The 12,212-nt window shown below is 49.2% G+C and overlaps 1 protein-coding gene across 1 annotated transcript in view; it reads left to right on the forward strand.

Moving 5' to 3' along the window:
* The window catches only part of ZNF804A (zinc finger protein 804A), a 132,549-nt gene extending 120,868 nt beyond the window's left edge, over positions 1-11,681 (forward strand). Inside the window, exons 3-4 of the mRNA XM_059868240.1 lie at positions 3,782-3,912; positions 8,081-11,681. Of these exons, the coding sequence (XP_059724223.1) occupies positions 3,782-3,912; positions 8,081-11,252 (3,303 nt within the window). The 3' untranslated portion in view covers positions 11,253-11,681. The remainder of the gene's footprint in view (positions 1-3,781; positions 3,913-8,080) is intronic.
* The last annotated feature ends 531 nt before the right edge of the window (positions 11,682-12,212 follow it).

Below are 12,212 nucleotides of genomic sequence, written 5' to 3' on the forward strand. Positions count from 1 at the left end.
AAGAGTAGTTTGTGCCCAGGGAAGGAAAGAGGCACAGCCCAAGGAGCAGTTTGTGCCCAGGGAAGGAAAGAGGCACAGCCCCAAGAGCAGTTTGTGCCCAGGGAAGGAAAGAGGCACAGCCCCAAGAGCAGTTTCTGCCCTGGGAAGGGAACAGCACAGCCCAAAGAGCAGTTTATGCCCAGGGAAAGGAGGGGGTGCCTCCCCTGAGGTCTGGCAGAAGGGAGCTCCGGGCTCTCCAGAAGAAAGGAGCAGGCAGAGGCTGAGCACACCGAACTTGTGCCACCCCTCCTTGCACCATCCGAGGAGAACAATTTAATTTAAATCTGAGACCGGGCGTGGAGCACTGCTAACTTAGCAGTGAAACTGGAGAGTTCAGGATCTGGTCAGACTCAAATCAGTAATTACAATCATCCCAGTAATTGCAGGAAAGCACTGCAGCTGGGGGATGATTAGGGATTTGTACACACCTCAGCTTCTCCTTTTTACCTGGGACAGCACCCTGTTATCTTCCTTTTGTTCCCTTACTTCTCACTTACTTCTTCCCTCAGCACTGGAGGGGAAAAAACCCTGAAAAATATTGAGCTCCACAAAATGCAATTAAATCCTCTCTTTAGGTGCCAAGGGCTGGAGGTGAGGAGGGGAAGGAGCAAATTTCATCTCTTCTCTTGTGTTTGGAGCACTCAGAAGTTGCCTGTGAAATGAAGTGCTCGAGGTTTCATGAGTGGCTGGTGGGAGGCAGGGTCAGCATCACGCTGTCTGGGAACCCAGCAGAGCACAAGGGTGAGATGTGTTCAACCAAGGTGCTCCACGCTTCAAGTACTCTTTTTCTGGGAAAGACAGATATCATATATCTGGTTTTGAGTGTACTTATAACCTCACACTGCATCAGCACTATAAAAACAAATTTTATCAGTAGAAAACTTTGATATTTAGAGAATACAAATGGTGGAAGATGTGATTGCGTTTCAGATTATTTTTCTCTATCTATCAAGGATATCCAGGCATTTGAAAAAGAATGCAAAACTTGAAAATAGAGAGTGGCAGTCACTTTGCTCCAAGTTTGTTTTCTCTGCATGTTTCTCCATATTTATTTCTTGGCATTGAATGGACTGCCCAAGTCGTGCCACCACCACCCAAAATGGCAAAGACCAATTCAGTGTTTGACTCCTAGAATATCTCAGGATGGGTTGGCCCCAAAAAGATGACAGAGTCCACCTGCCTGCCCCGTGCAGAGCCACCTAAAGCTAAACTAAAACTAAGCCATGTGTCACCAAGGGCCAGCTGGTATGTGTGAGGTGTTTTTCTGGGAATAGGGGAAAGAAAAATTCACAGAAGGGTGAAATTAAAAGAGTTGAGAAGGAGCAGGGGGACACTGCAAACTCTATTCTGTGTGTCTATTTTGTGTGCCAGCAGTGGAAACAGAAGCTCTTAATGCCCCTCAAACAGTCTGAATTTAGAGTTTTTGCTTCTGCAAATCACTATGGCCCCTGTTCATGGTCAGTCATTACCCTGGACACTAAAAGGGGGTGGAAGTCCCTGGGTTCTTGCCAGAACTGTGAGCTGGTGGCTTTGTGAGATGCCGTCAGACTGTGAGCCCTAAGCAGGGCACACTGGGGACCCCTGGGGCTTGGCACCTACTGGGGTGCACTTTACTCACATGAAGAACTGGGGTACATTTTCTGACATGAAGAACTGGGGTACACTTTACTCACATGAAGAACTGGGGTACACCTTGCTGCATGTTGTCCTTCTGTGATGTAAAGAAAACGAGATTCCCTTTCTGTGTGGAGAATCAGGCCCCTGAAGAAGGGAAGAGCTTGGAGGTCCTGAAGAAGGGAAGAGCTTGGAGACCCCTGAAGAAGGGAAGAGCTTGGAGGTCCTGAAGAAGGGAAGAGCTTGGAGGCCCCTGAAGAAGGGGAGAGCTTGGAGGTCTCTGAAGAAGGGAAGAGCTTGGAGGTCTCTGAAGAATGGAAGAGCTTGGAGGTCCCTGAAGAAGGGAAGAGCTTGGAGGCCCCTGAAGAAGGGGAGAGCTTGGAGGCCCCTGAAGAATGGAAGAGCTTGGAGGTCCCTGAAGAAGGGGAGAGCTTGGAGGTCTCTGAAGAAGGGGAGAGCTTGGAGGCCCCTGAAGAGCTTGGAGGTCCCTGAAGAAGGGAAGAGCTTGGAGGTCTCTGAAGAAGGGAAGAGCTTGGAGGCCCCTGAAGAAGGGAAGAGCTTGGAGATCCTGAAGAAGGGGAGAGCTTGGAGACCCCTGAAGAAGGGAAGAGCTTGGAGGTCTCTGAAGAAGGGAAGAGCTTGGAGACCCCTGAAGAAGGGAAGAGCTTGGAGGTCCCTGAAGAAGGGAAGAGCTTGGAGACCCCTGAAGAAGGGAAGAGCTTGGAGGTCTCTGAAGAAGGGGGGAGCTTGGAGGCCCCTGAAGAAGGAGAGAGCTTGGAGGCCCCTGAAGAAGGGAAGAGCTTGGAGGTCTCTGAAGAAGGGGAGAGCTTGGAGGCCTCTGAAGAAGAGCTTGGAGGTCCTGAAGAAGGGAAGAGCTTGGAGGTCCTGAAGAAGGGAAGAGCTTGGAGGTCCTGAAGAAGGGGGGAGCTTGGAGGTCCCTGAAGAAGGGGAGAGCTTGGAGATCCTGAAGAAGGGGAGAGCTTGGAGACCCCTGAAGAAGGGAAGAGCTTGGAGGTCCCTGAAGAAGGGAAGAGCTTGGAGACCCCTGAAGAAGGGAAGAGCTTGGAGGTCTCTGAAGAAGGGGGGAGCTTGGAGGTCTCTGAAGAAGGGGAGAGCTTGGAGGTCTCTGAAGAAGAGCTTGGAGGTCCTGAAGAAGGGAAGAGCTTGGAGGTCCTGAAGAAGGGAAGAGCTTGGAGGTCCTGAAGAAGGGGGGAGCTTGGAGGTCCCTGAAGAAGGGGAGAGCTTGGAGATCCTGAAGAAGGGAAGAGCTTGGAGGCCCCTGAAGAAGGGAAGAGCTTGGAGGTCTCTGAAGAGCTTGGAGGCCCCTGAAGAAGGGGAGAGCTTGGAGGTCCCTGAAGAAGGGGGGAGCTTGGAGGCCCCTGAAGAAGGGAAGAGCTTGGAGGTCCTGAAGAAGGGGAGAGCTTGGAGGTCTCTGAAGAAGGGGAGAGCTTGGAGGTCTCTGAAGAAGGGAAGAGCTTGGAGGCCCCTGAAGAAGGGAAGAGCTTGGAGGTCCTGAAGAAGGGAAGAGCTTGGAGGTCCTGAAGAAGGGAAGAGCTTGGAGGCCCCTGAAGAAGGGAAGAGCTTGGAGGTCCTGAAGAAGGGGAGAGCTTGGAGGTCTCTGAAGAAGGGGAGAGCTTGGAGGCCCCTGAAGAAGGGGAGAGCTTGAAGAGCTTCCACAGAGCCGCAGTGAGAGGTGCCATGCCCAGCATCTCGGGCAGGAGAATCCCAGATTTGTTATCATCTGGGGCTCTGCAGGCTTTTGAGAGGCTTTGCAGAAAAATCCCCGGGCTGGTCTCGTGTGTTCTTGCTGTCTCAAAAAGCAGTTATGCTGTGGGGGATGTTTTGGGGAGGGATCATGAACAAACTTCTGGGTGAACTTTGCCTCGTTCCACTGAGGCTGATCTGCATCATCACAGAAGCTACAGTAAAATTCTCTAGGCTGCCTCTAGCCTGGCTCACCTGTCTCTAGCATGTCTGGCTGTTTTGCTCATTCCCTTGAAATCCTGAAATCTGTTGAGTGGTCGGGTTCAGAATAATTCATGCTGGGGGCACTTTCCAGCCAGTCAGAGTCACCAAAATGTTTCTCCTCCAGGGGTTTTCATGTGCATTATGTGGCTGTTTCTTGCAGAGGCTGAAGGAGCTGAAGCAGAGGGAGTTTGCTCGAAATGTGGCATCCAAGTCACGAAAAGATGAAAGGAAACAGGAGAAAGCCCTTCAACGTTTGCACAAGCTAGCTGAGCTAAGGAAGGAGAGAACCTGGTAAGTCCATGGTGCTCAAACTGCAAAATACTTTTAGATAAGCCCTGCACTGTTTGCTGATGCTGTGGGATGCAGGAGAGCCTTGGCTGTAGCACACACAGGAGTTTTTGGGGCATTTTGGAAGCGTTCTGTGCCCAGCATTTGATTCCCACTGAGTGCAGGAATGAATGTTTAACACTGCTTTTTCAGCTGAGCTAAAATGACACATATTTTTAGTTTAAAAAAAGATGTGTTTCATATATATTTCATAAAACCAGGCACTGTGGTTGAAAGCTGAGTGAACTAGGTCGTGCATTTGCAGGCTGACACTACTTCATTGATGAGGTGAGGAACACAGTCTGTCTCTCCAGGATGTAACAGATCTCTGCGATTTACTTTTCAAAATGCTCGCCTGGGAAAGCATCCAGAAACCTAGCTTTGGATCTCAATAGCCAGATTTTTTATATTAGAAGGTAAATGCTTCTTCTCCCCTGCTCAGCAGAGTGTTTACCTCCCTCTGCAAAAGTGGCTCCTTGCTACAATGCGTTTTTAGTATTGTATCTAGGCAAGCTGTTGAAATTAGTGTTGAGCTTGCTTGTTGTGACTGAATTCTCAAAAATGTGACACAGTTCTGGCACTGATGAGCCACTGAAAATATATGTACTTGTCACAGTGTAATCTCTGGGGAGGAAAAAAAAGAAAGAAAAAATGTAGATGCTCGTGTGCAAATGTTTTCTCTTTATTCAGCCTTCACCCCCCCAAGATGAGCTCCCAGAGAAGTCCAACCAAGCTGCAGCTCCTGCTCAGAAATATTCTGTGTGCCTAGTTTGGATGGTGGGCAGTGTCCTGAAGCACAGCCTGAGTGAGCAGGTGGATGGGACACGAGTGTCTGTTTGACAGGAGGAACACAAACCCTCACTGTTTAATCTTCCTGTGATAAACCACGGGGACACTCCTTCTCCTCCATGAGTGCCTTACCTGTTCCTGTTTTACACTTGAGTGTATTAGGTATCATTGCCCCTAAACGTGCTCCAAAATTGGGTTCTGCATGAGAAAGAGGAAAGAGGAACTTCTGTTTTCCTTTTTCCATGCTAGTGAATCACAGGTTTGCAAGCCTTTGTTGTTTCTGGATTATTTGGGGGTTTTTTTTTTGTTTTTTTTTTTAAATCCTTTTGCTAGTTCCTGTAGGAGAATTTCTATCTGAGCCTAATTTATCTGTTCCATAATTGCTATTTACTACCATTTGCATCCTTAGAGGTGTGGCATAGACACATGGGATTTTTTAAACTGGCATTTTCTAGCTGGGTTCTGTAGAAGTCACCATTTTATTCTGTGAAAGAAAGGACTTGTGTGTGGGTTTAATATATGTTTCAAATTTATAAAGAACTGGGCAAGGCAGGAATTCTCAGGAGGAATTCCTTTCTCATAAAGCCTCTACCTTAATTTCTAGACCTGATAGGGTAAAGACATTATTCTTCATCTCAGCTCTTCTTGGGGTCCTAAATGACTCTCTAAAGTTTTACCAGTGACTCATCAGTGGGCACTGATCAGCACTGCAACCCAGAGTGATTTGGCTAAAACAAACAAACAAACAGGTCCATTCCTCCTAGGGCTGAGCAGTTTTTGTGGATCCTGGAAAATTGTCAGCTTAAACACTTTTTGCTCCTCTCTTTGCTTCCTATTAAGTCAAACAGAACAGATGGGGAGAGGACGTGAAATGAAGAACAGAAGCAGACAGTGATAAATTTTTTTCTCAAGAGGGATGAATCACTTACTTCACTTCTGCCAGCTGAAATGCTCTCCCCAGTTTTATTTCTCCATGAAGGAAATGGCTGGGATGGTGCTGGTGGGGTCTGTGCACACAAATAGGATGGGAGCTGCTGGGGGATTGCCTGTGGGCAGAGCAGCAGGCTCTGGAATGATGCCTACGTGGGAAGTGCTCCATGATTTAGTGCATTTTGGAGCATGGAGGAATGTAAAACTGCAGTCTGTAGTAAGTGTTGGAATGTAAAACTGCAGTCTGTAGTGAGAGTTGGAATGTAAAACTGCAGTCTGTAGTAAGAGTGTTGGAATGTAAAACTGCAGTCTGTAGTGAGAGTTGGAATGTAAAACTGCAGTCTGTAGTAAGTGTTGGAATGTAAAACTGCAGTCTGTAGTAAGAGGGTTGGAATGTAAAACTGCAGTCTGTAGTAAGAGGGTTGGAATGTAAAACTGCAGTCTGTAGTGAGAGTGTTGGAATGTAAAACTGCAGTCTGTAGTAAGAGTGTTGGAATGTAAAACTGCAGTCTGTAGTGAGAGTTGGAATGTAAAACTGCAGTCTGTAGTAAGTGTTGGAATGTAAAACTGCAGTCTGTAGTAAGAGGGTTGGAATGTAAAACTGCAGTCTGTAGTAAGAGGGTTGGAATGTAAAACTGCAGTCTGTAGTGAGAGTGTTGGAATGTAAAACTGCAGTCTGTAGTGAGAGTGTTGGAATGTAAAACTGCAGTCTGTAGTAAGAGTGTTGGAATGTAAAACTGCAGTCTGTAGTAAGAGTGTTGGAATGTAAAACTGCAGTCTGTAGTGAGAGTGTTGGAATGTAAAACTGCAGTCTGTAGTAAGTGCTGAAATGTAAAACTGCAGTCTGTAGTAAGTGTTGGAATGTAAAACTGCAGTCTGTAGTAAGTGTTGGAATGTAAAACTGCAGTCTGTAGTAAGTGTTGGAATGTAAAACTGCAGTCTGTAGTGAGAGTGTTGGAATGTAAAACTGCAGTCTGTAGTAATTGTTGGAATGTAAAACTGCAGTCTGTAGTAAGTGTTGGAATGTAAAACTGCAGTCTGTAGTAATTGTTGGAATGTAAAACTGCAGTCTGTAGTAAGTGTTGGAATGTAAAACTGCAGTCTGTAGTAAGAGGGTTGGAATGTAAAACTGCAGTCTGTAGTAAGTGTTGGAATGTAAAACTGCAGTCTGTAGTAAGTGTTGGAATGTAAAACTGCAGTCTGTAGTGAGAGTGTTGGAATGTAAAACTGCAGTCTGTAGTAAGTGTTGGAATGTAAAACTGCAGTCTGTAGTAATTGTTGGAATGTAAAACTGCAGTCTGTAGTAAGTGTTGGAATGTAAAACTGCAGTCTGTAGTGAGAGTTGGAATGTAAAACTGCAGTCTGTAGTGAGAGTTGGAATGTAAAACTGCAGTCTGTAGTAAGGGTTGGAATGTAAAACTGCAGTCTGTAGTAAGAGGGTTGGAATGTAAAACTGCAGTCTGTAGTAAGTGCTGGAATGTAAAACTGCAGTCTGTAGTAAGTGTTGGAATGTAAAACTGCAGTCTGTAGTAAGGGTTGGAATGTAAAACTGCAGTCTGTAGTAAGTGTTGGAATGTAAAACTGCAGTCTGTAGTAAGTGTTGGAATGTAAAACTGCAGTCTGTAGTAAGGGTTGGAATGTAAAACTGCAGTCTGTAGTAAGTGTTGGAATGTAAAACTGCAGTCTGTAGTAAGTGTTGGAATGTAAAACTGCAGTCTGTAGTAAGAGTGTTGGAATGTAAAACTGCAGTCTGTAGTAAGAGGGTTGGAATGTAAAACTGCAGTCTGTAGTAAGAGTGTTGGAATGTAAAACTGCAGTCTGTAGTGAGAGGGTTGGAATGTAAAACTGCAGTCTGTAGTAAGTGTTGGAATGTAAAACTGCAGTCTGTAGTAAGAGGGTTGGAATGTAAAACTGCAGTCTGTAGTAAGAGTGTTGGAATGTAAAACTGCAGTCTGTAGTAAGAGGGTTGGAATGTAAAACTGCAGTCTGTAGTGAGAGTGTTGGAATGTAAAACTGCAGTCTGTAGTAAGTGTTGGAATGTAAAACTGCAGTCTGTAGTAAGAGTGTTGTAACCCTGGTGGTCTGCTGGGAGGAGCAGCAGGATTTTTGTGGAGACAGTTTCTTCTTTGGCCAGCCAGTGTGTCTAGGAGAAGGTAACTACTTTGTAGGAACATCAGTCCTTCAGCTGAGAACTTCACAGGAGGGGCTGGGAGCATAATATTTACTCATCCTGTTTTTTACTACTAGTGAACTGATTTTTAGTATAAAAGATAGCATTTTTCGTAGTCTAAATGTTCATATCCAGAGTGTCTTCCTCTTTCCTTAAGAAGCTCTGTAAATACCAGTGAAATGCCACGTTTCTGTCAGCAGTTCTCTGGACAGGACTGACTCACGGTTTCATTTTCCTTCCCAGCGCTCCTGGAAGCGGCCCCATGTTCAAATCCACCACGGTGACCGTGCGAGATGACTGCAGGGGGGTCCCCAAGGCTGCTGCCACAGACTCTGCCCGGGGCCAGGATTTCAGCTGCCCGCTGCTGCCCGCTGCACAGAGCTGCAGGGACATTGCTTCTGTGATTCCTCCCGCTCCTGGCGATGCAGGCAGCCACCAACCCGACCCGAGCAAGTGCGGAGATCCGCTCCAGGGAGCTCAGGGACACAGGGTTGGCTTCTCCTTTGCTTTTCCTAAGAAAGCAGCAGTCAAACTGGAGTCTTCAGCTGCTGTTTTCTACGAGTTTAACGAGGAGGCCTCTGCGGAGCACGGGTGCAGCAGGAGGAGTAGGTTTGTTCCGGGAACGTGCAGCCTCCAGCCGCCTCCGGCAGCAGAAATAGTGGTGTGCCCTGAGGAGAGGCACTGCTGCTCTCAGCCGCTGGTGGAGAAATGCACGGACACGGCAGAGGCTCCTGGAGCTCAGGAGTCCAAGGAGCCACCCGGCGAGGGGGGCAGGGGGCTGGGGAGCCCAGCTGTGCCCCCTGCCATGCCCCCCGCCCCGGACACGGATGGCCGCGGTGGGGCTGAGAGCGTGGCCCAGCCGGGGGACCCAGGGCTGGCCCCGGCTGCAGGCAGTGCCCAGGGCCTGCCCCTGTCCCCAGAGCTGCAGGCCAGCAGAGCTCCTGAGCAGGAGCTGATGGGGGATTGCTCCTCTCGGCTCCAGGCTGCGGAGGAAAACTGCGGTGATGGGAACAGGGAGCCGCCCGCCACCGAGAGGGAAATAAAACACCTGGGGGCTGACGCAGCAGTTCCATCACCGACTGAAGAAGGCAGTGGAGCCCCAAAGAGCAAAGCAGACGTGTACAAGAGGCCCTGTCAGCCCTTTGTTCCTGTTCTCAGCAAATATGGATCAAATGTTCTTCAGTGGCCATCAGAAATGTTGATTTACACAAGTACAGGCCCATCGATTTCTTATAGCTGTAATCCTTTATATTTTGATTTTAAGTCATCGAGAGCAAGTGAAAGCCAAGAAAAGGCCAAGCATCAACCAGACATACCTCATTTGCACCATAAAACTGAATCTGATCATATCTTAGTCTCAGATTTTACAAAAAGACCGACTTCAGAGTGTGGTGATTATGAAGTAGAAGTGAATAGAAATGTGTGCAACTATACAATACCCCTGTTAAGTGATGTTTCCCTCTTCAGAAATTGTGACCTTGCAAAAAATCAAAACAAAGTGTCCTTGGATGAGTCATTCAGGATTAGAAAAATAGAAAAGTATCACATATCTCATAACCCCTTACGACAAAGCACTGTGATAGATGAGAAATACAACAAAGTCTGGATCAAAGAAGGCCATGAAAAATGGCTTCACAAAAGCAGAAAACGGAAAAGGAGAAGAAAATTGTGTCATTGTCATTATCATCACTGTGGAGACACAACAGTAGCAGAAATGGAGATGTCTCCAGTAACTGAAAAAGAAGTTACTTACAGAGATGAAAATAAATATCAGCACCTCCAAAACAGTGCAGAGAAGTGCAGGCACGATGCAGGAAATGTCTGGTTAACTGCAGGCGAGGTGCAGCAGCCACAGCCAAAATTCAGCATCGAAAATGGCCCTAAGAGAGTGGTGTCTGCACCAGATCACACCCCCTGGGACAGAGGCTGGTGTGACCTTTGGGGTGCAAAGAGCAGTGCCCATCACCGTGGCTGCAGGGGGGCACACAGGAAGGGCAGAGGGAGCTCCCGGCGGCTGGCCAGGCAGCTGAGCTCCAGGAGGCACAGCCTGAGGCACTCCAGAGCCTGCTGCAGCTGCAAAGGCAGGAGGCCAAGCTGCAGCCCAGAGCATAAGTGTTTGGGACAGTGCAGGGAGGAGAAGGGGCCGAGCCAAAACCAGCCCACCAAGAGGGGTTACAGTGTCCTGAGGGAAGAACCTGAGAAGCCCCACCGCAAGAGGAGGCAGCACACCTACTCCTCTTCCTCTTCCTCGGAGGAGAGCTCCTGTGGGCAGGCACTGTCAGCAGAGGAATGTCCAAGGCAAGGACGTGCTTCGGGTGCCCATCACAAGGCAAAAGGGAAACGCAGGAAAAGGAAGGCCAGGATCCATCGTCTCTTCCTTGGCAGGAGCGCAAAAAGTGAGACCTCTGAATCTTCCAAAGAAAATTCCGCCGATTCTGCGCTGAATATTTTGGGGGACTTACCGACTCAAGAAAATCTAGAGGAAACTAGCGCAGCTCCCGGAGACGATGATGCAAAAGACAGGGATGAAACAATGGAGCTGGAGGAGAGCAAGGCACCTCTAGAAGGTGCTGGCCCGCAGGCGGTGGAAGGTGACAAAGCCACGGCGTGCTCGGGCGCGGAGAGCGTGTTGGCCGCGCTCGCCGATGGCCCCAGCCCAGCCCCTGCTGCTCCTGCCGCCCCCCAGCAGGGCGCTCCCCGGGAGGGAAAGAAAAAGGAAAACGTCGGCAGTCGCGACATCCAGGCTCGTTACAAAGTTCCCGTCCCCAAGAGGCACTTGGAACAAGCTCCCCCCAAGTCCTATCTTTGCCACTACGAGCTGGCCGAGTCTCTGCCGCACGAGAAGATGGGCGAGGTGGCCGGGGAATGGCTGCAGTGTAGTCCCGGCATCTTTAGCAGCCCGCCGCCCTTGCCATTCAAAGAAGCACACGTAAACACTCACACCTTCCTAACCACCGAGCAGTTAATAGCCCCCTTCCCCCTGCCCGAGCAGACCCTGCTCTTCCCTCCTGAGAGCCCCGAGAAGTTCAAGGAGCTCCCCTCGGAGGCCTATCCTCAGCAGCTGGTGCCGCAGGCCGTGCTCTCCGGCAAGGTGAAGCTGGCCCTGGCGCCGCCGCTGCCGCCGCTGCCGCCGCCGCTGCGCTCCGCCTCGGTGACCAGCATCCAGCACACCGTGCTGCAGCAGCACCAGCAGCTCGTGTCGCAGGTGCCGGCCCTGTCCCGAGCGCAGCCCCTGGCGCAGCTGGCCGTGTCCCCGCGGCTGTGCCCGGCGCTGGTGGCGCCGCCGCCGCTGCCGCTGCTGCCGCCCGCCGTGCTGCCGCCCGCGCCGCTGCCCTTCCCGCCGCTGCCGCACGCCGTCTTCCCGTCCCTGCTGGCCCCGCACCCGGCCGTCATCCCCCTGCAGCCGCTCTTCTAGGGCAACAAGAAAAAAAAAAGCCTTCGCCCAAACTGCTGTTTCTACAGCCCCCCCCCCGTTCCCCCCAGTTTTAGCTAAACTGGTTAGAATTCCTTGCTCCTCGGGAAGCATTTACTGTAAGTATAATGATGCAAGAAACGTTCAGACCTACACTATTACTGAAGCACTGAATAGTCTGATACTAATTATGAACTATATAATATATATATATATGTGAAAATCATGTCTTAGAATATGTATAATGTATATAAAATATATTTATAGTTCTATAACTTATGTTGTAAAGTATTCCCTTTTTCGTTTTTTATCTTTGTGTATTTGCACCTATTTAATGTTTAGACAAAGCTGATGCACTATGTTTTGTACTATGTTCTCTGAAACTGTAAATCTAGTGACAAACTATCTCTTGCAATAAATTTTTGTTAACTACTCAAGTATATCAAAAATCTTTCATTACAAGCCTCACGGATGTTGTTCTTCCATGTCCCTCTGAGCTGAATAGCATCCTCTGCCCCTGCTGTGTTGGGATAACCAGGTTTCCTACAGGCCAGTGATTTATCAGGGAGGCTCAGAGGCCAGTTCCTCGAGGGCAGCTGTCTCACCAGGCCAGAGAGAAAGGGTAATGGATGTGTTTGTGCCAGCAGCTTGATGTCACCGGGACAAATTTTGCCCACTTGTACTCTGGGCACACACTGCTGACCGGTGGGGCTGATCCCTTCTGGACCAAACCACAGAGGGGCAATGAAACAAACCTAATGCTGGTGGTGGAAGGGGAGGACAGGCCAGTAGTGACAGCAGTTTGGCTTGGAGGGAACAGTGCTTGCCGTGGAAGGGCAGAGCCTTGGTTCCAGCCAGCAGCTTCTCTGGTGGCCCTCGGGTCTGTCAGAGAGGTCCTTGCTGCTGGGCAGCCTGTGAGGGCAGCAAGAGCACAGCAGCAAGAAGGGGACATCAGAAACCACC

Source organism: Haemorhous mexicanus, chromosome 26 (genome assembly GCF_027477595.1).
Source record: "Haemorhous mexicanus isolate bHaeMex1 chromosome 26, bHaeMex1.pri, whole genome shotgun sequence".
NCBI classification, from domain to species: Eukaryota; Metazoa; Chordata; class Aves; order Passeriformes; family Fringillidae; genus Haemorhous; species Haemorhous mexicanus.